The sequence below is a fragment of the Monopterus albus genome, unplaced genomic scaffold (assembly GCF_001952655.1).
Source record: "Monopterus albus unplaced genomic scaffold, M_albus_1.0 scaffold16.1, whole genome shotgun sequence".
NCBI classification, from domain to species: domain Eukaryota; kingdom Metazoa; phylum Chordata; class Actinopteri; order Synbranchiformes; family Synbranchidae; genus Monopterus; species Monopterus albus.
The window spans coordinates 1,156,731-1,177,373 of NW_018127896.1; the positions used below are offsets into that span (position 1 = coordinate 1,156,731).

General features: G+C 41.9%; 1 protein-coding gene across 19 annotated transcripts in view; it reads right to left on the minus strand.

Annotated features, from left to right (window-relative positions):
• The window catches only part of LOC109955629 (CLIP-associating protein 1-A-like), a 39,587-nt gene that overhangs the window by 17,003 nt on the left and 1,941 nt on the right, over positions 1-20,643 (minus strand). For 13 of the 19 annotated variants that reach the window (XM_020591959.1, XM_020591957.1, XM_020591958.1 and 10 more), the window contains exons 3-20: positions 19,089-19,167; positions 18,624-18,727; positions 18,349-18,440; positions 17,914-17,989; positions 16,656-16,753; positions 16,138-16,208; positions 8,123-8,263; positions 7,549-7,631; positions 7,266-7,358; positions 7,032-7,177; positions 6,494-6,629; positions 5,989-6,059; positions 5,463-5,522; positions 4,293-4,370; positions 3,876-4,043; positions 1,781-1,827; positions 1,416-1,613; positions 889-915 (exon numbers count right to left, since the gene is read on the minus strand). In XM_020591959.1, the coding sequence (XP_020447615.1) occupies positions 889-915; positions 1,416-1,613; positions 1,781-1,827; positions 3,876-4,043; positions 4,293-4,370; positions 5,463-5,522; positions 5,989-6,059; positions 6,494-6,629; positions 7,032-7,177; positions 7,266-7,358; positions 7,549-7,631; positions 8,123-8,263; positions 16,138-16,208; positions 16,656-16,753; positions 17,914-17,989; positions 18,349-18,440; positions 18,624-18,727; positions 19,089-19,167 (1,768 nt within the window). Of the gene's footprint in view, positions 1-888; positions 916-1,415; positions 1,614-1,780; positions 1,828-3,875; positions 4,044-4,292; positions 4,371-5,462; positions 5,523-5,988; positions 6,060-6,493; positions 6,630-7,031; positions 7,178-7,265; positions 7,359-7,548; positions 7,632-8,122; positions 8,264-10,383; positions 10,573-14,784; positions 14,873-16,137; positions 16,209-16,655; positions 16,754-17,913; positions 17,990-18,348; positions 18,441-18,623; positions 18,728-19,088; positions 19,168-20,643 lie in introns of those variants that run through there. The other 6 variants (XM_020591973.1, XM_020591961.1, XM_020591974.1 and 3 more) reach the window with 4 other exon arrangements.

The window sequence follows — 20,643 nt, forward strand, 5'->3', positions numbered from 1 at the left end:
TTTACTTTGAACAAAGACACCATGACACACAGAGGCGCAGTAAGAGATAACAGGTCAAACATGCACCAGTCCAACAAGTTTGGTCTTTGTGTAACAATACAACAGTGTTTTATGTGAATCAGGGTGGAAACTAACAATGACATTTTATAAAGGACAGTTCTAAAGGTTCAAGCCTGTGGACACAGAAATGTAAAGAATAACAACTACAACTCCCAAGGTGCATTGCAGGGCAAAATAGCTACACAGAAAGATAACATGTTGTAGTCTGCTGGGTACAATTTGGATAACTGTGATAACTTGTCAGTGTTGGATGATTTCAGCAACTGTGTTGCTGTACTCTGAATTCACACTTGGACTGGCTTCTTCTCCATAACAACTCACACTAAGGAAAATGTGTGCTGTAGTATTTAGAGCCACAAATGACGACTATAACACAATTTCATAGAGCCAAAGTTGAAACGGTACAACTGAAAACCTGAACTGCTGACATGGAGAGAAGAGGGACTGAAGAAAGAGCCCAGCCTTAAGGGAGGATGTTGCATCATGAACTGAGGATAAATTACAGGAAAACTCTGAGATGGAAAAATACTTTCAGAGCCAACGGTTTCCCCAGTTCTGCATCTATATTTGTTCTCCAGATATCTGTGAACTTCACCAGAAAAGGTGTAAGGATCCATCCACCACCACCACCAACTCCAACAACCCGCCTGCTTTCATTCTGTCTTCACTCACCACTTGGAGATAGACAGTTTTTCTACAAAGGTACAGTACACCATGCATAGACAGACCATGCACTGACAGTTCCATCACAGATGACCAGTACTGATGAGGGGAACACACACTGAAGAGGCATGGAGGACCTCCATTCCCCCTACACACACAGCTTACCGTCTACATTAACAGAGCACGAGCCGTCTGACGGGTGGGCAAGCCCAAGAGAGAGACAGCAAGGGTTAAAGGTCAGGGCTCAAAGGTTAAGGCTCAGATATGCTTGTGCACAGGTAGGGCAGAAAGCTGGAGTGTGTTATCTGATTAGATCAACACGTCTCAGAAAATTTGGATATAAAGAGAGTAGAGCCTGTACACTGCAGCGATTTGTTAGGCAACTCGACTATGAACCCAGGCATCAGAGCTGTCATCTCTGAGTTACTTACTGGTAAACAGTAAGGAATGTGTAGAGACCAACAGCTTCATACTTTGTGCCTCTCCATGTTTAACACATAGTTTTACCTTTAAGATAAAATTACCAGCTAACAGAGCCATATGACAGTATTGGTAGTCGACATGTAGATGAAATCTTGTACGATGTCAGTACTTCCCAAGAATCAAGAGAGACCAGTCTGCATTACTTTATGGTGCTACAAAAACAGGACCATAAATCTGACCATGTACGGATATGAGGTGGTCTGTCTCACCCAGTGAAGCGTAGGATCCAGGGGGGAGTGCAGAGGCTGAACTGAAAGGCGATGATGGCACAGCAGAGGACACGGCGGGCATCCTGGTGCGGGCTGTGGCAGTGGCAGCGGCATTGACATCCACATCACTGCGAGAACGCTGGAGGGAACCTGGAGAGGAGGGGGCAGCAGGCGTCCTGGAGGTGTGGGCAGCTTTGGCTGCAACAACAAGCACAGATACCTTTCTTGTATCTCGAACAATATTCTACACTGTTGCACATGTTCAGGGGTTTCATTGCAACAAAACATGGTGAGGAGTTTTTCAGGAGTATATACACATACAGCATGTCGTAAACAAATATGAGAGTGGAACAAAATGTCCTTACATCTGGTTGTGCCGCTGCCGGTGGTGCTTTTTACAGACAGGGGTCGACTGAGGAGACAAAAAGTAAAAAAAGACAATATCAGTAAACTGCTTGCTTCAAAGAAACAAGAGGTTGTCAATGATTAGTGGTTCTGCAATGTGAGGCAGCATAAAACCAAAAACTACAAACATACTTAAATATTCCCCAGGACTGTAAATTAAAATGTTTAATATATTGTTGGTCACCTGCTCACAGTGTGCCCTTGCCGGCCCTGTGCGAGAGCTTTTTTAGGCCAACATCTAAAGTCCCTTTCTTGTCCAGTGTTTTGGAGAAAGTTGTTTTTAACAGCTTCATTTGTTTTTAGATCATTCTAACATCTGTGAAAGGTTCCAGTCTGGGTTTAAGTCTTGCCTCAGAACCCAAACACCTCTGCTAAGAGTTTTTAATGATCTTCTTTTAACTGCTGACTCGGGAAGCTGTGCCATCTTAGTTCTTCTTGATCTGACACCATGGGCCATCAGATCCCTCTATCATGTTTAGAACAGTGCCGGTTAAAGGCACTGTCCTTGAATGGTTTCATTCTTATCTGACAGATAGATCAATCTCTGTTCACATAGTCTGTATTCCTCCTTCATAGCTCCACTTTCTTGTGGGGTTCAAGGGTCCATTCTGGGCTTTATATTGTTTTATTTTTACTTGCTACCCCCGGGGTCTATTTTTAGGAAGCATAATGTCTCATTTCACTGTTTTGCCAGTGCATATTTATTTGCCCATACAGCAGTAGGGAAACTTTACATCCCTTGCTAAACTGCCTAAATAACATTAAAACTTTGATGGACCTTAATTTTCTACATTTAAATGAAAGCGAGACAGAGATTATTCTGGACTTCCTGACCAGATGAATGATCCTGTTGGTTTTTTGGCCCTGTTGTATTATGTAACAGATCTTGGCAGCTCTTAAACTAAATAAACAAATTAGCTTCGTAGTGAAAACTAGCTTCTTCCAGCAGAGATTGTTGGCCAAGGTAACACCTTTTCTGTCTTTTAAAGATTGAGAAAGTTATTCATGCTCTTATTACCTCATGTCTGGACTACTGTAACTCCCTTTGTGTGAGTATTGATCAGTCAGCTATAAATCGATTCCAATTAATCCAAATTGCAGCCTCTCGTCTTTTGACTGGAAAAAAGAAGTGGCTTCCCGTCTGCTTCAGGGTTGATTTCAAGATTCTTTTACTTGTTTTTAAGGTTTTCAATGGGTTGGCCCCTCCTTATTTATCAGAACTAATCCACGTTCACAAGCCATTCAGAGCTTTGAGCTCAGCTACTCCGATGACCCCTGATGTGCCCAGAACAAAGCTAAAAAACAGAGGTGACCAACCTTTTGCTGAAGCTGCACCAAACCTATTGAAGCCTCTCTGCCTTTTAACATACGTACTGCCCAGAGCCTCGAAACGTTTACATCTCTGGTGAAGACTCCTCTGTTTTCACTGGCATTCAGTTGAGTAAAGACACTCTGTTTTACTCTTATGTGCTTCTATTCTCTATTTAATTGTTTATCTTCTGATTATTTGTTTTATTTATTTAGTTTTATTCTGTAAACAATCTTAATTTTGTTTGTTATTTCTACTCCTGTTTGTTCAGCACTTTGGTCTTTGTGGTTGTTTAAATTGTGCTATATAAATAAATGTGACACTGACTTGTGTCCCTTACGTTTATGACTCATTAAGACACGATCAATCTGGCTCCCCACCCCCACCCCCACCCTGCTGTCCAATAAACTAACATCATCACTGAGCTCAAACAAACAACATATTAACAACTCAGATGAAACTTGACAGAAAGAAATGATAAAAAGACAGAGAATCTAAGTTCATGATCGGCTGTCTGTGTATTGTTTAAGAACCAAAAAGCAAACTCCAGTTATTTGTGTCTCAGTTCAGGAGCCTGGAGTCAAACTACAATCAGAACTTCCTTTTGCACACATTAGTTTTGGCTGGATGATTTTTCCAAAAGAGAGCTTTGATCTAGATGAACATGATCAGACAGTGAATGTATTGTATGTTACGCTTCCCAGCTAGTCAATGAATCGATCAGAGCGGAGGAGGAAGTGCCTCACTTTAAGCTCTCCTGAGAGGAGGAGGAAGAGCGATCCGAGGCAGGCAGCGATGTCAGACTGTCTCCGCTCCTCAGGTGAGCCTGCAAAGCTTTCTGATAGGACAGCTCCAGCCCCTGGAACAGCTGCTCCGCCTCCCGGCTGAAATGGCCGTGGAAACCCCAGTAACACCTGCAATGGCAAGCCAGAGGTCAAAAAGCAACCATCAGGATGTTTGTTTTGGAGGCTGACTTCACATGCACTGCTTCCTGTTTGCTTCTGTTCTCACTGACTGGTCCAACAACACTATGAAATCTCTTCAGCTTCAATGAACATAAATAAATAAGCACTGGTAAAAGATCATGACGTCAGCAATATTTAAAGTTTGGTTGATTGTTGCTCCCTATGTATTTGCATGGGTTCAGAAAAAAAGGGACTTACTTTCTGGCCACGGAGCGAACCTCAGCATCCGCATCATGGATCCCTTTTTTTATGGTCTCCATTAAAACTGTTCCATGTCTACAAGGGAAAATGTGCAGAGAAGCTGAGAACGCCGATGTAACAGTGGTGTGTGTGATAGCACAGGTTAATACATGCTGATAAAAACATTTAATAATCAAAGGCTTGCAATGCAAACAAGGCCAGTGCTTCATTAGTGCAACTCTTTAGAAGCAACAGTCACCAACATGCTCTGGTTCCACCTCCTTTAATGTGAGGAACTGATGCTTTCCCATCTCTACCATCCATGCCAAATGACGTGCACACAGTATGAGCTGCAGCACTGACCCCTGAACTCCTGTGTGGCTGATAAACCTGCCATTTGCTCTGCAGTAAAGACCAGTATGTGAACCACATCTTCGGGCTCTAAGAGCTGCGTGAATCAATACTTTACAGTGCCCATGTTGCTCCGTTTCTGCTGGATGAGGAATATGAGGCACCTGTTTGAAGAACCTGAGCTGAAATTGTGATTCACTGCTGCCTGCTTTGTTTCGCAATGACAAGAAAACACATCATAAAGTTTTTGATAAGTGCAGATATAACCCTAATACAGCCCGAATCCTCTTACTTCTATTTTTGCTTGTGATTCTTTATTATTTCATAGTAACTTCTCTCAGGCTAACGATGCTGCATTTTTTATAAAACTGTCTGATTTCTTCTGGATCTACAGAATCAGCAGCTCACACACACACACACACACACACACAGACTGAGTGATCAGTGATAACCAGAGAGCTCCCCTGGTACTAGGGGTTCAACTCAGGTTTCTCCCTGGTGGCAGCAGCAGAAAGCAGCCATGCAGAAACACAGCCATCCTTTTAGAGGCAGACAAAGATCCCCCTGGCATCACCATGGAAACTGCTGAGCTAGACCTTGACCCAGCCGGTGTCATATTTCTTGACAAGGATGCATGTAGTACTTCAAACCATCACTATCCATAGTTCCCACTGTCACTACATGCTTGTAGTGTTCATATAAAAACTGTTTTTTTAATGGTGTGCAGGACTCTTGACTAAAAAGCTGTTTTCTGTGAGAGGTCGAATGGCTCTTATGGTTATACCAGTTATGATCCTGGTATTAACTTTGACCTCCTGCAGGGTAATCTGTCCTCACCTCTCCAAACAGCCTGTCTGCCACTCCTGCAGCTGCAAGTCCAGGAAGTCGTAGCAGCGCCTGCAGAACATAAGTAAAACAAAAACACATTCAGGCTTCTACATTTAGTTCTTTTTGAAACTCTTCCCCAACTTTCCAAATGCATCTGGGCACCTTGAAAAATGAGAGTAATAAGAGCAGAGCAACACAAAAGGGACCTGCAAGTTAAACCACATAAATCTCACAAGACGCAAACACCAACAAAATCAAATGAATATAAAATAAAAGAATAATGCATGAATAAATAAAAGATGACTACATTCATAAAATGAAATAAAAATGGATAAACAAAGAAATAATAGTACATTTAAAAATCTGAAATACAATAAAATATCCATTAATAGAAAACACACAAATAAAATCCAATAAAGCAAAAACAATTTAAAAAACAAACAAAAGTAAATTAAAAAATAATATATAAAAGAAAATAAAAAACAATAAAATAAAAATCAGGATCCAAACAAAGTGAAATATGTGCACTGCTCACCTTCTGACAGCCACAGATTTGGAGGTACAGTTGCTTGTGATGATGGGGATGAGACGTGGGTAGTGCGTGCGCTGCAAAACACAAGAAACTGGTGTCACACCTCAGTGTGACCTGATGCACTTCAGTTCTCTTCCTTCAACACACAGCGAGCCAAAGATAACTGATAAAATGATATTATTATATAAACAATTTGCTCAGTCACACTACAACTGAATCTTTTCTTTTTGAAATAAAATGTGATTCAGTTGAGTAAATCACATTTGTCTGTGGATATTTTCCTGTTATGACATCAAGTTAACATCATTATAACACTGTTGCGTGAACATATTCACTTCTAGGAGCACAACACAGGAAACCACTTTTATTTCCCCGAACAGACGCCATATGGCTGCATGACAGTGGCTCATTTAAATGTCAGACTCAGCGATCATCAGCACAACTACATCAGACATGTTGATGTTATCGCCCTAAACGTAAACATCCTCTAAGGAAACATGGCACGTACTCGGAGGATGAGGCGGATGGCGGCCACACCAGACGTGGCCATGACTTTGGCACTGTTGGGGACCAGGTTGAGGAGGGTTGGCATGATAGCCTCTGCCGCGTGGTCAAACCGGCTGCCGAGCACCAAAGACAGGTGGCTGGTGATAGGAGAGCAGAGCAGGCAGTTTGTCCAGCCACACAATAAATAAGTGCAATGTGTTGTACAGAACAACAAGCAGTGAAACAGGAGGAAAATACTCCTGCATGCCACGACTATCAAGCTCATGAGATTCAGAATCTCAAACTGCTCCTTTAAATTACTGATTTTGTTTTCCACCGACTTAGTGAATTCAACAAAAAGCTGGCAATTACAAGTAACTCAAGCAACTAATATCTTACAGGAGTGAAAAATGCTAGCCAAGAAGATGTTATAAGATAACCACTGATGTAAGGCAAGAAAATATTTTAGAGAACTATGAGGCATAAAAGGCGAAAAAGGAAAAAGCACCATTCTAAAAATAGAAAAATGTGGCAGCGCTGTGACCTCCAGACGGTCTCACCCCAGAGTGATGCAGGCCTCTCGAACCACCTGAGAGCGGAGGTCTTTGGCAGACAGTTTGAACGCCGCCTCCATGAGCCGCAGCTGCGGCAGAAACCCATCAAACTCTGCTGCGCCGGCCAGGAGCAGCGAACGCACCTTCTTCAGCTGGAGGAGCATGAAAAGAGAGGAAACTGCAGTCACCACACAGAGTGATACATCAAACTGTGAGGAGAAAAAGGCCAGGACATCTTACAGCTGCCACTCTGAGCTCCCAGTCCCTCTTGTCGTCTGACAGCACATCTCGAATCTTTGTCATTGCTTCCTCCACCTCCCTGTTAGAGTAGATCTGGTGGGGGGCAGGAAAGAATAAAGGAGAGGGTGGATAAAAGGAAGCAACACATTATGAGCACTATTCAGGGAAAACCTGAGGCGATGACGAGCCTTTTCCAGACTTCACCTAATTCTTCCTGCACCATATGGAGCCTTTATAACATTATAAAATATATACTACAAAAGTGAAATAAACAGCTTCATACCTGCACTGTGGGTACATCTTCAAAAGCCTGGATGAAGTCCTCCTCATCCACAGCTCCAGCTCCAGCACCAGACCCGTCCCTCCCTACAGACACCAGGGTGAGAAGTTAGAGCCAGACACCAGGTTTGAAACCATCAGGAACATTTTAATAATGCATGTTCTCCACCACATGACACATCAGCAACCTTTAACTGAAATATTCAAACATCAAAACTCAACAGTCATTTAACATGAGCAGTGTTTACAAAACGAAATCTTTTAAATGAAAGATAAAAAATGAACAACTGCCTTCAACTAAATCCGACAGAAGGTCTTCCTGCAGTTTGTGTGTAAGGTTTACATCCCAGAGTTTTCATGTTACTGACTGAGCACGTTAGGTGTGAACATGTTGACCAGCAGTGAGTACAGTTGGCAAAAATACATCAAGCACACAGAACATGTGATGCAAACAGCAGTCAATCACTGAATGGTGATTCCTAATAAATATTTCATTTGTTGTAAGAATTCAAATTTGTGCTTTCACATTTGGATATGAATATTGAATGGAGACCCATCAGACAGGTGCTGGCTCTGACCTGCAGACTTGGTGCTGGAGGCGGAGGCAGGGCGGCGAAACGAGCCCATGCTCACCGCCTTTCTTCCGGATAGCGAGGCTGCTTTGGACGAAGACGAGGAGCGGCCGCCATCCACCGAGTCATCGTCCTCAAAGGTTTTGTCTGGAGGAGGAAAAGCAAAGAGAGCTCTGGTCACGTGACTGAACAACAAGTCTTCCCAAAGAAAATGCCACCACTGAGAATCCTAGCATTGCAGAGCAGACAGGCGTCCTGACATTTCTGCCTTTTAACTGGCCCTGACCCAAAGGACATAACTCACATTCCTGCATCACCAAGAGAACAGAGAGCGAAGGTCACAGACACAATGCCCTGACAACAAACTGGACAAACAACCCTGTGTTCCCACTAAGAAGCACAGAGTGACTGCAGACGACAAATGCAAACAAAGAAATTGTTCTCTGAGCTCAAAAAACAGACTATTGATGAATCATCCGGATATTGATTAACCCAGGAACAATTCATCATTTGCCAGAAAATTATTTAACATTTAATTGAAGTCATTATCAACCAGAAGCACCAACGATTCTCTGGTTCCAGCTTCTGAAATATGAGCGTTTGCTGCTTTTCTCCATTTTAAGCCACTGTACAGGAAATGGAAAACCTTTGGGGCAGTTGGTCAGACAAAGCAAGACATGTGATGCTTTCTCAGAAACTGATGACCACTGCAAGGTGTTATTATGTACAGGAAACAACAGACACTGACAGGACTGCATGCATAAAAGTGGTACAAGTATCAGACACCAAAAGACTCTCAGCCATCTAGTTAGTTAGTTAGTTCTTTGTGCAAACTGGGCTCGAGTTGATAGTCAGGGCTGCAGATGAAGTTTGTTCTCATAACTAGTTCATCTGCTGAATATATTCTTGATGAATCAATTAATCTTTTGGCTTAAAATATCAGACTAGTGAACAATAGCCTTTACAATTTCCTTTTATGTCCAACAAGCAGTTCAAAAAGTATTTAGTTTGTATAAAAGCAACAAATCCTCGTGACAGTTTCAGCTTTAAAGTTATGTTAAAATTCATATACTGTATACTGTACAAGAAGCCATTTGCAGAATCAGTGCCCTCGAGTAATGTGTGGCAGAAAAGCTGCAGCCCATCATTCAACAGAAAGATATCCATGATGAGTGGTTGATTTCTGAACATTTCTGTTGGTGGAACTGCTGAATACTCTCTAATATAAACAAAAAGGTCCTGTACTGACTTTTAACTGCCCAGTAAATAAATACACAACAATAACTACCAGCTCAAAGCGGCACAGCCTGTGGTGGAGGACAGAGCAGCACAAGTCCCCCTCAGCAAAGGAATCTGCCTGGGCTGGTAATCAATCGTCTTTCATTATTCAAGGTTTACACACACACACACACACACACACACACAGGCATGTATGCACACAAAGCTGCATGGCACTTAACCAAAACATCAGTCATGTCCCATCAGGTTGCAGTATTTTCTCTGTGCAGAAACAAAAAGCCATGCAGCACCTCTCAGTATCATCACAAGGCGAGTGTGTGTACATGAAGGTAAACAACAAGCTCACCTGATTTTTAACATATTAACACTAACACAACGTGACAGGAGGAAGAGAAGCAATATTTACTGCACTGCACCGTGTTTGTTTTACTGGTCCAACCCTCTTTGAGGATCATTTCATTTAAATTCAGCATCTTGTCAGTGACTTAATGTGATGCTAAAAAAGAAAAGAAACATAACTTGTGGCACCAGAACTATTATGTTATATCTGAATACAACAGAACAGGCCACAACATCAAGCTATTCAGTTCTAATTTAACCTTGACAGCCTTAGTTCTCACACATTAACCTGTCTACTCCATGACAGGTCTGTAAGTTATTTGTCATTTAAATAAAATGGTAAATGAAAACCTAAACCTCCACATCAGACAGACCACGTTCAATTTCCGCAGCTTCCTGACCTTAATTTTGCTCACAGAGAGACACAAGGCTGCATCCTGTGTATTGTCCCCACAACAATTCAGCTGAGATCAGGCCAGGAAATCATCCTGCTGTGTTTATGTTTGAGACATCGCAGATACATTTCTCCTGGATTTATAGCTGTCGTCACACCAGGCACCCCAACCCCCCCACTGCCTCCCTCCTTTCTCCAAATGCCTGCATTCATCATTGATTACAACCGCCACTATTGCTCTCTACTACCAGTTCCGTTCAATCCCTCCCTGCATCCACAGGCGGCAGCAGCTTACAGGAGCAGATCCGCCTGCAGACCAGTTTCCTCAGCATGCCGGCAGACAGACAGACACCCGGTCATGTGGTCCTCTGGTCCTCTGTGGTCATCACATCTTCTCCCCTGGCCAAGGAAGGAAAAGAGCAGTGGAGGAAGGGGAACTGCTTTCCTTCCCCTCTCCTGCCAGAGAGCATGTGCTTCGATATGATCTCTGTCTTCGTCCTCTAGTTCACTTCAGCGAACACACGCTCACCAGGATGGAGGAAGTGGAATGGGGGATGGAGAGAAGTGATGGGGGGGGGAGTGGACCAATGAGAGGAGAAGGGAGGAGTCGTTCAGGGCTTGTCCTGGAGGTGGAGCTGGTGGGTGGACTCAGAGATGAGGGACAGTTGCAGTACAGTCTCAGGATGACTCAGGAGGCAGCAGGAGGGAGGGATGGATGGAGAAACACCACCTCCACCTGAGTTCATCCTTCAGCAGTTTCGTCACAGTAAGGTCACTGCCGGTCCACATGTGAGATGAGAAATAACTCCTACAACACTGACACAGAGGTTTATATGTGTGCAATAGCTAACACCTCAGGTTGGATGCAGACTGAGGAGCTGTACCAACTAAACATCCTATTTTTCTTTCTGTTGATGCTGAGCTGTAGAAAACTAATCCTAATTGTGTCCATCCACTAATTAGTAAGTATTCTGATATAAACAAGGTAGTTCAGCAACATTTTCAGCTCCTCTGGGGATCCAAAGGCATATTCACTATTACTTTTGTATTATTTTGCTTTAAACAACCAGCAGCAAGTCCTGCCCTGCCAGAGTCCTTTCTGTTGATATGAAAGCTGCAGTGTAGCCCAGTTAATCTCTTGTTTTCACTCTGATTTAAGTGGCTACTTCTAAAACTACCACTGACTCTGGTGTAGGAAGATGACAAACCAATTCATAATTCTACCAACAAAGCTCTGAGCGGCTTTGTTGTATTTGCACCTGTGGAAACACTGGCCCATTTAAACGGCCAAAAAAAAAAAGAAGCAATGAATCTGGGAGGTCTGGAACATGGCTTGGATTAACAATAAAAGATCTGTTTGTAAGTGTTAAATTCATGGCAGTAAAGACAGAGTGTCTCACAGTCAGTCTGCTTCATTTGACTTTTAAATGCACCTTCATGACCAGTGGCAGCAGCTCTGAATGCAAACTGAGTGACACTGCTTTTAACCTTTCAAGGGAAGAAGCCTCCATGTGCAGCAGTTCACCTGCTCTAAGTAGGTCAACCAGAATCTGACTCAGTTTTAACCTCATGCACATTCATCAGCAAACAAAAAAAAAAAAATCCCATTTCATCTCCAATTCAAACACCTGCTCTCAAAAAGGAATTCATGCTGATGACATATCAGATACCATGGAAGCAGCTCCTTCCACAAGATGGCAGTGTAAGCCCACTGGTTACACTGCCATCTTAGTCTTAGCACTGGGCTAATTTTACATTTTCATTTATCATTTTCTTCATACAGGCAGAGGAAACAGGAAGACAGATTGAAGGATATATAAAAGAAGGTCAGTAAAACCTCTGCACCAAACAAAATACAAGGCCTAGTTTCACAATCACACAATCTTCTTGTTCATTCTGTCCCTGAATTGTCTGATAGTGAAGGAACAAACAGCCAAAGTGTACTGGGAGCATTGTCTAGAGCACAGTCACTCACTCAGGAGGTCAACTGCTCCCCAAGGATTTAATGGAAATGATCCCACTGAGAGGAACAGAGCCCCTCCGGAGACCATTTGATGAAACTCTGAGACACAATTTGGATTTGTAAGGTTTGTATCCCCAGTTAGCGGCTGGATGGGAACCTTTGTTTTGTGTCATTCCAGCTCTCTCCCATCTTTCTCTGTCACTTCACTAGTGTGGTTGTTTAACAAAGGCAGCTTTGGTCCAAAAGTAATATATGGGAGACCATATATCAAAAAAGAAGCAACAGAGAGTGAGACATCCAAACTTTCAGCATCTAACATGGTTCACAAATAAAAACACTGGATTCTACAGTTCCCATGATGCAACTTTTCTCAGACCTGGCAAAGCTCTTCCATAGCCACAGATGACATTACACAACTGTGCTCACCCGCTGAGGTGTACGAACCACGATGTGTCTGACATGTGAAATTGGTGGAGAGTCCTCTGAACGTTCACAGCTGTGTTACAAAGGGATATTAGCTGCTCATATCAAAAAGAGTGATACTGAAGAATGACAATCATGATTGCACAATCAAACAGCGGCTGCAGCTGAGCACCTCCTTTGGATGCCAGGTCAGAAGTTTTCCAACTGGCAGCATCTCAAAATCCTCAGGAGCTTGGAGCCTGACACCGGAGCTTCCCGATGCAAATTCTCAAAATGACCAGAAGGCTTTCAGGAGCGCAGAGTGCTGCATCACCGACTCGAGAGGAAACTTGTAAGTGTGGGAGGATGGGATTCCCACCAGACAAACTCACAGCAGGTAATGAGTCTCCACAGAGATCAAATACACTGTCATTTGTAATTCCAACTCTTTCTCTACCTGCACCTCAAGTTTACTTTTTTAAATCAATTTGCCACTCAGAGCTCAACACAACTTATTTTACAGTATTTCACTGCCCTAAATAAATTAAAAATGATACCTGCATCAAATAATCATGCAGCTCTATAGCTCAAAGGTGAGCTGCAACCTGTGGACATGACACGATTCAAGTTGTGTTCAGCCTTTCATTGCTGAACGAATGCAGTGAGAAACACCCATGTACGGCTGAGCCAGGTGGAACAGTGGGAGGGACGAACGAATGCAGTGAGAAACACCCATGTTGAGCCAGGTGGAACAGTGGGAGGGATGTTCCCACAGAATGAGCAGGCTTCATTCACAACTTTCTCACCAGATCACAATGTTCCTTAACCAAGCAAAAGTCTGAGTTTTTAAGAGAAAGCAAGGATTTTATCAGCCATTAGGCAAGTATTTCAAGTATGTCAAAAACTAGGCTGGAACTCGTGAAACAATGAGCGGCTAGAAAACACTGAAAACCAGCCACTGTGTTGAACAAATAGGATGTCAAGTAAAGCTGCAGTCATTTCACCTGACGCCACTGGGAAACTTCAAAATAAATGCATTATAAAGAGATGATCAGATAAAATGTAGCTGATGAGGAACTCTCCAAATTCATCTCAGTGAGCTCACCTCAGACTTAAAGCAGAGTTTAGATTTTGCACCTACTTGACTTGTTGGTTCTTTCACCTACAAGGCTATAACTAATTATTTTTTGTACAGGTTTATCTGTTAATGTTCATCACAAGCTTCCAGAGGAGGAAATGTTTCAGCATCTTCTCTACTAATTTCTCTTAGGGCTTAACCTTTAATACATGTTATATTTTTGTTTACTTGTCAGGTTTTCAGTCACTCACTGAGGCTCCTTTCCTGTTGAGAGTCAATGTTTCCTGTTTGCTATCAGCCAGATTCAGAGATTTCCCGTTACATTTTTGCACAGTTTCGTACTTGTTTTGGTTTTGAATTCACCATCTGTGCTTTCTCAAATTCTCCTAATTCTTTTTCAGTCATGGGCTATATGCTGGCTTCAACGACCTGTTGAAGCAATGGCTCTCTGTCGTGCAGACAGAGGTCACTTCTACGTCAGTGTATCAAACAGCTTAGAGAGGCTCGTCGTGCTCTCCCTTTCTGTCTCCGCACAGTGTTCATTATTCAGGAGGTTTCCAACTGTGCAGCCTAAGCTCCGCTGACAGCCAGTACCTGGCCTCGTCTCTCAACCTCTCCCTGTTCGACCTCCTGAGGCGACATGACGCACACAGTATTTATCAGACCCCATAGAGCTGCAGTCAGCGCAGTTCACCACCAATACAATGTGATAATGGTAGCCGAGTTAATAGATCATTCTTGAATTTATGAATATATAATAAATAATCTTAAGATCCACTTTCTAGCTTCCTCCAACTATCTCCTGTACCTCCTGCTAGTCTGTACAGGTCTTCATAATAACTTAGTTCAAAGCATTTATAGCCTGATAATTGTTTTGACATGGCCCTCAAGCTGCACAACGGATCATGTAAAATGACAGTAAACACAACAGAATACAAACTACACTGACTAGAACATACAGTAGGTAGAAACACTTCTGGTTTCCTCAAACTGTAACAACCATTTCAACCAAAAACAACTTGAATTAGTGAAATATTCCAGATGCAATCGTCCATGTCATATGACAAGAGCAGAGCAGAACATCAGGGTTACATGCATCGCAGAGCTTCAGCTATTTCAGTTCCTAATTAAGACCCCACTGAAATGATGAGCCCAAAGATCATGACACAGTTAAGACAGACAGCTAAACATTCTCCATGAACCTCACACACTACTTTACTACAGGTCTTCGGCTTTAAATGTGATAAATGTACCTGCACAGACCCAGTGTGACACTGCGAGACGATACCTTCCCCTGTGGATCTAGTAGAGGAAAAACCCCGCTGTCCTGACACCGAGCCAGAGCTGATGAACTGCTACCCTCCCTCTCCCTTCCCCTGCAACCTGGTCTTGTGACTGTAGGGAAGACAGCTGACACCACTCCTACAAAATAAGAGCCCTCTGTCTGCCGCAGTAGAGAGTCTGCTACTTAGACTTTTTTCTTGTCTTTCCTTGTTCTCAGTTCATTTCAGTTTTACCAGTATCTCTCTTTTGTTTTTCATCCTGTTCTGGTTTCTGTATTTTGCATCAGTTTCACTTTCAGACTCAGCTTTTTCTTTTTCTCTCTCTCATGTCCTGTTTTACCAGGCCAGTGGGATGCTACCCGCTCTGGTGACGCTCACAGCTGTATCAGTTGTCACTGTGCTGAAGTCCACATTTCTTTAGAGCTGATGGCGTGTTGAGAGGTTGCTAACCTTTCCTTTCTTACAGTTTTTGTCCCATGTGTAGAAACACAAGCTAAGGCAGTGAAGAGCTGCTGTAACAACTTCAGTGCAAGATGCTGACAAGTCACTTTTACAGATTAGTGATCCTATAGTGTTGACCAGTCATGATAACTATCAGCGTAAAGTCCTAATGACATCCACTGATGTTAAAACTACCCTGGTCCTCCCTTCAAATTCCTGTTGTTTCCCCATAGGAAGGTGGTCTGGTCATTGTTTAACTGAGGGGCCTGCAAGATCAAAGCTGAACCTTGTGAGCACAGTGACGAGGTCTGTCAGGTCCAGCGTGGGAGACAGTATGGTCAAAGGACTAAAAGACCACTTTGATGTCATCCAGTCGGGGTTTTATTTTGGTCTCTAAGGGCTCTGTTTGCATTCTGACTGAACGGCAGCAAACTCACCTCTCTACAAAAAGAGGAAACCAAGACAAGAGCTTCCCAGGTGAAACATCCTGGAGTACACTAAAGCTTTAATGTCCCCAAACAGGCAGTTTGGTTGCAGACCGCAGTCAATAGAATAAAATGCAAAGAAAATTCTGCAAAAACCGACAAAACAGCAATAAAAACTGATGTCCCACATATATACACCGTCATTAATTACTTGTCACCAGCACTGGGGCTCTGATGAAACGACCTATTCCTTCTGTGCAACTCCAGCCTGATATAGGTGGCACAGATCTTGTGATGCTGAAGATGTTCTCACATAAAAGTCCAAATTGTGCACCAGAATTATCATGCGCATGAAACTATCGGTGCCAAATACAAACCATAACTGCGCCCGTATCGGCCAAGCCTGCAGGTAAAAAGAACAGGAAGCCAACAGGTAGAGCAGGAGATGAGATCTCACCTGACAGAGGTGAAAGGACCATGTTCCCTGACCTCTGAACTTCATCAAATTTACTGAAGATGACGTTGAGCCTGGACACAGAGGGGGGGAACAGAGAGTTAAAACCAGATGGTGTTTGCAGACTCTCTTCTCAAACAGAAAATGGGATAACTTCAGTTGTTCCAGAGCAGTTAAACAGGTTAAAGTAACACCTGCATCCGAAAATACACAGGCGATGGTCGACTGTGGAGCCTGCTGGGTAATCATAGTGTCTATGTAACTCCAGTCACTGCTGAGATTTATGGACTTTTTTTTGCTGGTCAGACAAAGCAAGACACTGAAGACATGACATTGGACTTCGCTATTTTTGGACATTTTATAAACTAAACAATTAATCATTTGGTTGAAACAATAACTAACAGAGGACTGACATGAACAGATCTGTTAGATATAAAAAGAGAAAAAACCCTTCACCTAATAAAAGAAGCTACACTTTAGCATTAATCATTCACGAGATGACAGTGAGCACTTAAACGCACCGTGACTGAGGTAGGCCCTTCTTTCCCAGGTCCATTCTCACTCGCTCGCCAACATGGCGGTAGATCTCTACAAGACAGTTCATGGCTCCGTCACGTACCTACAGGTCAATGATAAAATAACATGTGAACACAGGCTGTCGATGTGATCTCTTAATCATCCATGTTTTATTACTTTTCCGGTGTTATATTTGAACCAATTTAGTCAAAAAAGGGAAATTCAACAATTACAATTAATAGATACCTAGATAAATTGATATTTTCCAAAAATTTGCTTTTAGGTTTTTCTGCTTAAATGTATTTCTCTCCTATAAAATATATAAAATGTGTAATTCATTGTAAAACTAGTGTATTTTCATTCCGTTCCCCAGGTTTTCTCCGTATAATTTATTAGATTTTTTGTGTTGAATTGCTTTATTTTTGTGTCCTAACAACTGCCCTATTAGCTGTTTATTTAAATATAAAATAAAAACTGTAAAAATAAAATAAATGCTTGAAGATTTCTACTGGTAACCACCCAAATCCAAATGGAGACAGACAAACTGGACTTTCCTCTATTTTCCTCTAACACACACAAAAAGGAAAATTTCAGTGATTCCTGTGGAGACTAGTCATCATTTTGGTGATGAAGGTTGGTAATGCAGTTAATCCTTCAGTGTACAAGTGTATGTTTAGTGTCAGGAAGGGAAGTCCATGGGCCCAAATTCCTGTCCTCTTGAGGAAGTGTGATTCCGGCGATGATAGCCCTCTGCAGCATAACAGTGGATTTATAACTCAAACACAGAGATATATGTCTAATAACAGCTAAATATGTTCTCTACCAAAATATATCAGCTCACTTAGTGAATGTGTAAGAGTAAAGGGAAGATTTGGAAAATTAACAGAGCATTATTAGTTATTAGTCTGACAAACCTGCTGAGCTGTAATGTTTGCATCTGACCAGAAGAGGGCAGTCAAAGACCAATAATACTGCAGCTCCGCTCCAGTCTGCATTACTTCAGCATACTGTTGGTCTGGTAAGGAACATCTTACTGCTACTTCTACGGTTTTAGACATCAGTGCTATTCCAACTTTCCTGTTTCAACCTGACCTCGCCTCCATGCACAAAGGCAGTTTCATAATTAACTGGTTTTCCCAGTCTGGCACAGAAGAACTTGACTAGCCTGTACAGAGCCCTGACCTCAACCTCATCCTACACATTCAGGATGAACTGGAACAAAGTTCAGGCCTCTGGCTCCAGGCAGGAAACAGCTGCTCATACCTGACTTGTGGGATCTCCGAGGAGGTTACAGATGTGAGGAACGATTTTACTGAGCATCAGACTCTGAGATCCAAACCTAGAAACAAGATGTTGATAGTGTAAAAATAATAAAAAGCAAATATTAATTGGTTTAAGCTTCTCATATATGAAGAGTTGCTGCTTTTCTATTTTCTGATATGTTTAATAAAATACCTTTGTGTTTTTGTTTGGACATAACAAGACATCTGAAGACATCAAACTTTGCTTCAGCAAAGATACAAAGATTATTTTTACTTGTCTTAAACCTGATTTCTGAACAAACATGTGTAATATTTCCAAAATCTACCAGGCCTCTAGCAGACAGTTAGTAATATCTGAGATGCTTCCATTTAGGATACAATAAATGTTTTTATCAAAAGCAGACATAATGCTTTTCTAAGATGCACCTTTACTTACACATTCAGGGTGGAGATGAGGCAGAGGCAGAGTCCTTCTCTGGTCCTGTTGTTCTTGTGTTTGAAGCCTCCCATCATTCGCTCCCAAACATACTGAAAAGACAGAAATACACATGGAAGACCTGTATGTCTCTGTGCTAAGTCCTATTTTAGAGTTAATAAACTTATTTATGATGCATTTTAACAAGACATGAGATGCTAAAGTTTGGTAAGAGCAGCATGTGTGCCTTTGTAAAACATGAACACATCTGAATGAATGTGTGTGCTGCGGTGTACCTGTGGGTTCACAGCCTGGTCCATAATCTTCAGTAGAAGCGCTTGGTCCTGGTCTCGAACTTGGTCCTTGGCATCTCCCAGTCGATCCATCAGGCTGGGCAGAACTGAGCAGACACACAGAAAAGAAATGTGTCACTGACAGGCGGGAGCTGTCCTGAGAAAAAAGATTTGAATCCTCTCTTTGTAGCACCCAAACATATTTTAACTAGCAGAAATATAGAAAAATTCTACTGTAGTGATACATTTTAACATACCTGTATTTCATATGATCAAAAATGGTACCTTTAAATGGTGTTAAATGTATAGTGCCATGTAAATAATATTTATACATACACATTTCATGCATAGGTCAGTGGTCTTAATAAAACTGAATGGTTGGCTTATACACAGCTATATTCACTTCAGTAGTTAAAGTACCTACATTGTATAGTCTGTTTTGATATTAAATGTTTACTAGCCCCTCACCAGTTCCAACCTGTGTCCTGACCCGCTCCTGCAGTCTGCTGACCAGAGCTGATAGAATATCCATCCCCAGCAAAACCACCTGGCACACAAAAATGAACAAACAAGAAGCAAACATGCTGTTAAAATGTGTCAGAATCACTCAAAACCCAAGACAGAAAAATTCAGAAACATTACAACATGAGACCAGCAAGAAACACAACAGATTTGAATCAGGGCTGCAAAGGATTGTGGGTAATATGACCAAACCAAGAGTTTTCCCTTAAAAAAACACAAAATAATCAAAATAAACCAGTTTTGTGCAATAAAACCAACTTAAAATCAACTAAGTTGTCATTCTATGAGCTAAACCCTGAAAGTCAAACTTAACCGTGACTGAAGACTGTATTTACATTTTACTATAAGCTTCCAGTGGACTATACTCTAACTTTCCTTGTCATGGGGTGGTATGGGAAACTCAATGAGCGTTAAGTGAGAGTTCCCCTGCTGACACCATATTATCAACACATTCGCATCTCCTGAACTTCATGTTCAGGGTCTGGTGCAATTTTTGGAAACTCTCTTCCAACGTGAGAGAAACCGAATGTCAAAGAAACAAATACAATCTCACTGCAGTGCCATCTGCTGGCTCCACAGTGGAATTACAGTGAGATATACCCCTACAACTTTAATCCCAACATCTTATTGTTGTTCTAATTTACAGATGAAAACCTATCTTGTGAAAAGCATCAGGTGTAATTCTAATTTGTTAAGTATGTTTTATCTGGAAGAAGAAATGGACCTGAGAAGACTCATTCATTTTACACAGAGCAATGAGTAAGAGAGACACTATGGAGCAAACCATCTCTATGGACTGGAAGACTGACCAGTTTGATGAAAACCAGTAGGTAATCAGACACACTGTGCACTCCAGACTGGACTAAAACCACTGTCGAGCTCAGTCGCCTCCCATAGAGAGAGAAAAATACACTCTGAATGGGACCAAACTCAAACCTACAGCTGAGAGAGTTTTTCAAAAGTAAATCAATCACTGACAGCACAGCTGCAGCCATTGTCAATCATTTAGTTCACCTTTATTAATCAATGGTTTACTGAAATATGTCCATCACAGTTTCCCAAAATTCAAGGTGATATCAACTCACACTAGCATAACAAGTAACATTAACATATATGACATTTCCACACATGATCCCCCCTTTTCTGGATATTTACAACAACAGCATGTGTGAAAATCCAGCTGTTCTATATGCCAGATGTGTTGTGTGATGCCGGCAGCTGTTCCCTCATAACAAACTGTGTCACTACAGGATTAACATTGTTCATCAGCTACACAGGATCATATACTGTACTTTTACTCCACTACACCTGTCTTAGAACTGAAGACGAAGCTTCCCATAGTATATAAAGCAGCTAACCTTGGTCCAGTCTACAGCAATAAGTTCAAGATAGCAGTAATATTAATCCTAAAACATCCTGTATAACTGTTAAATACTCACAGGGACAACTTCTGCCTGAGTACTTTAAAGTACATTAATAATGTAATAATACTTACACACTT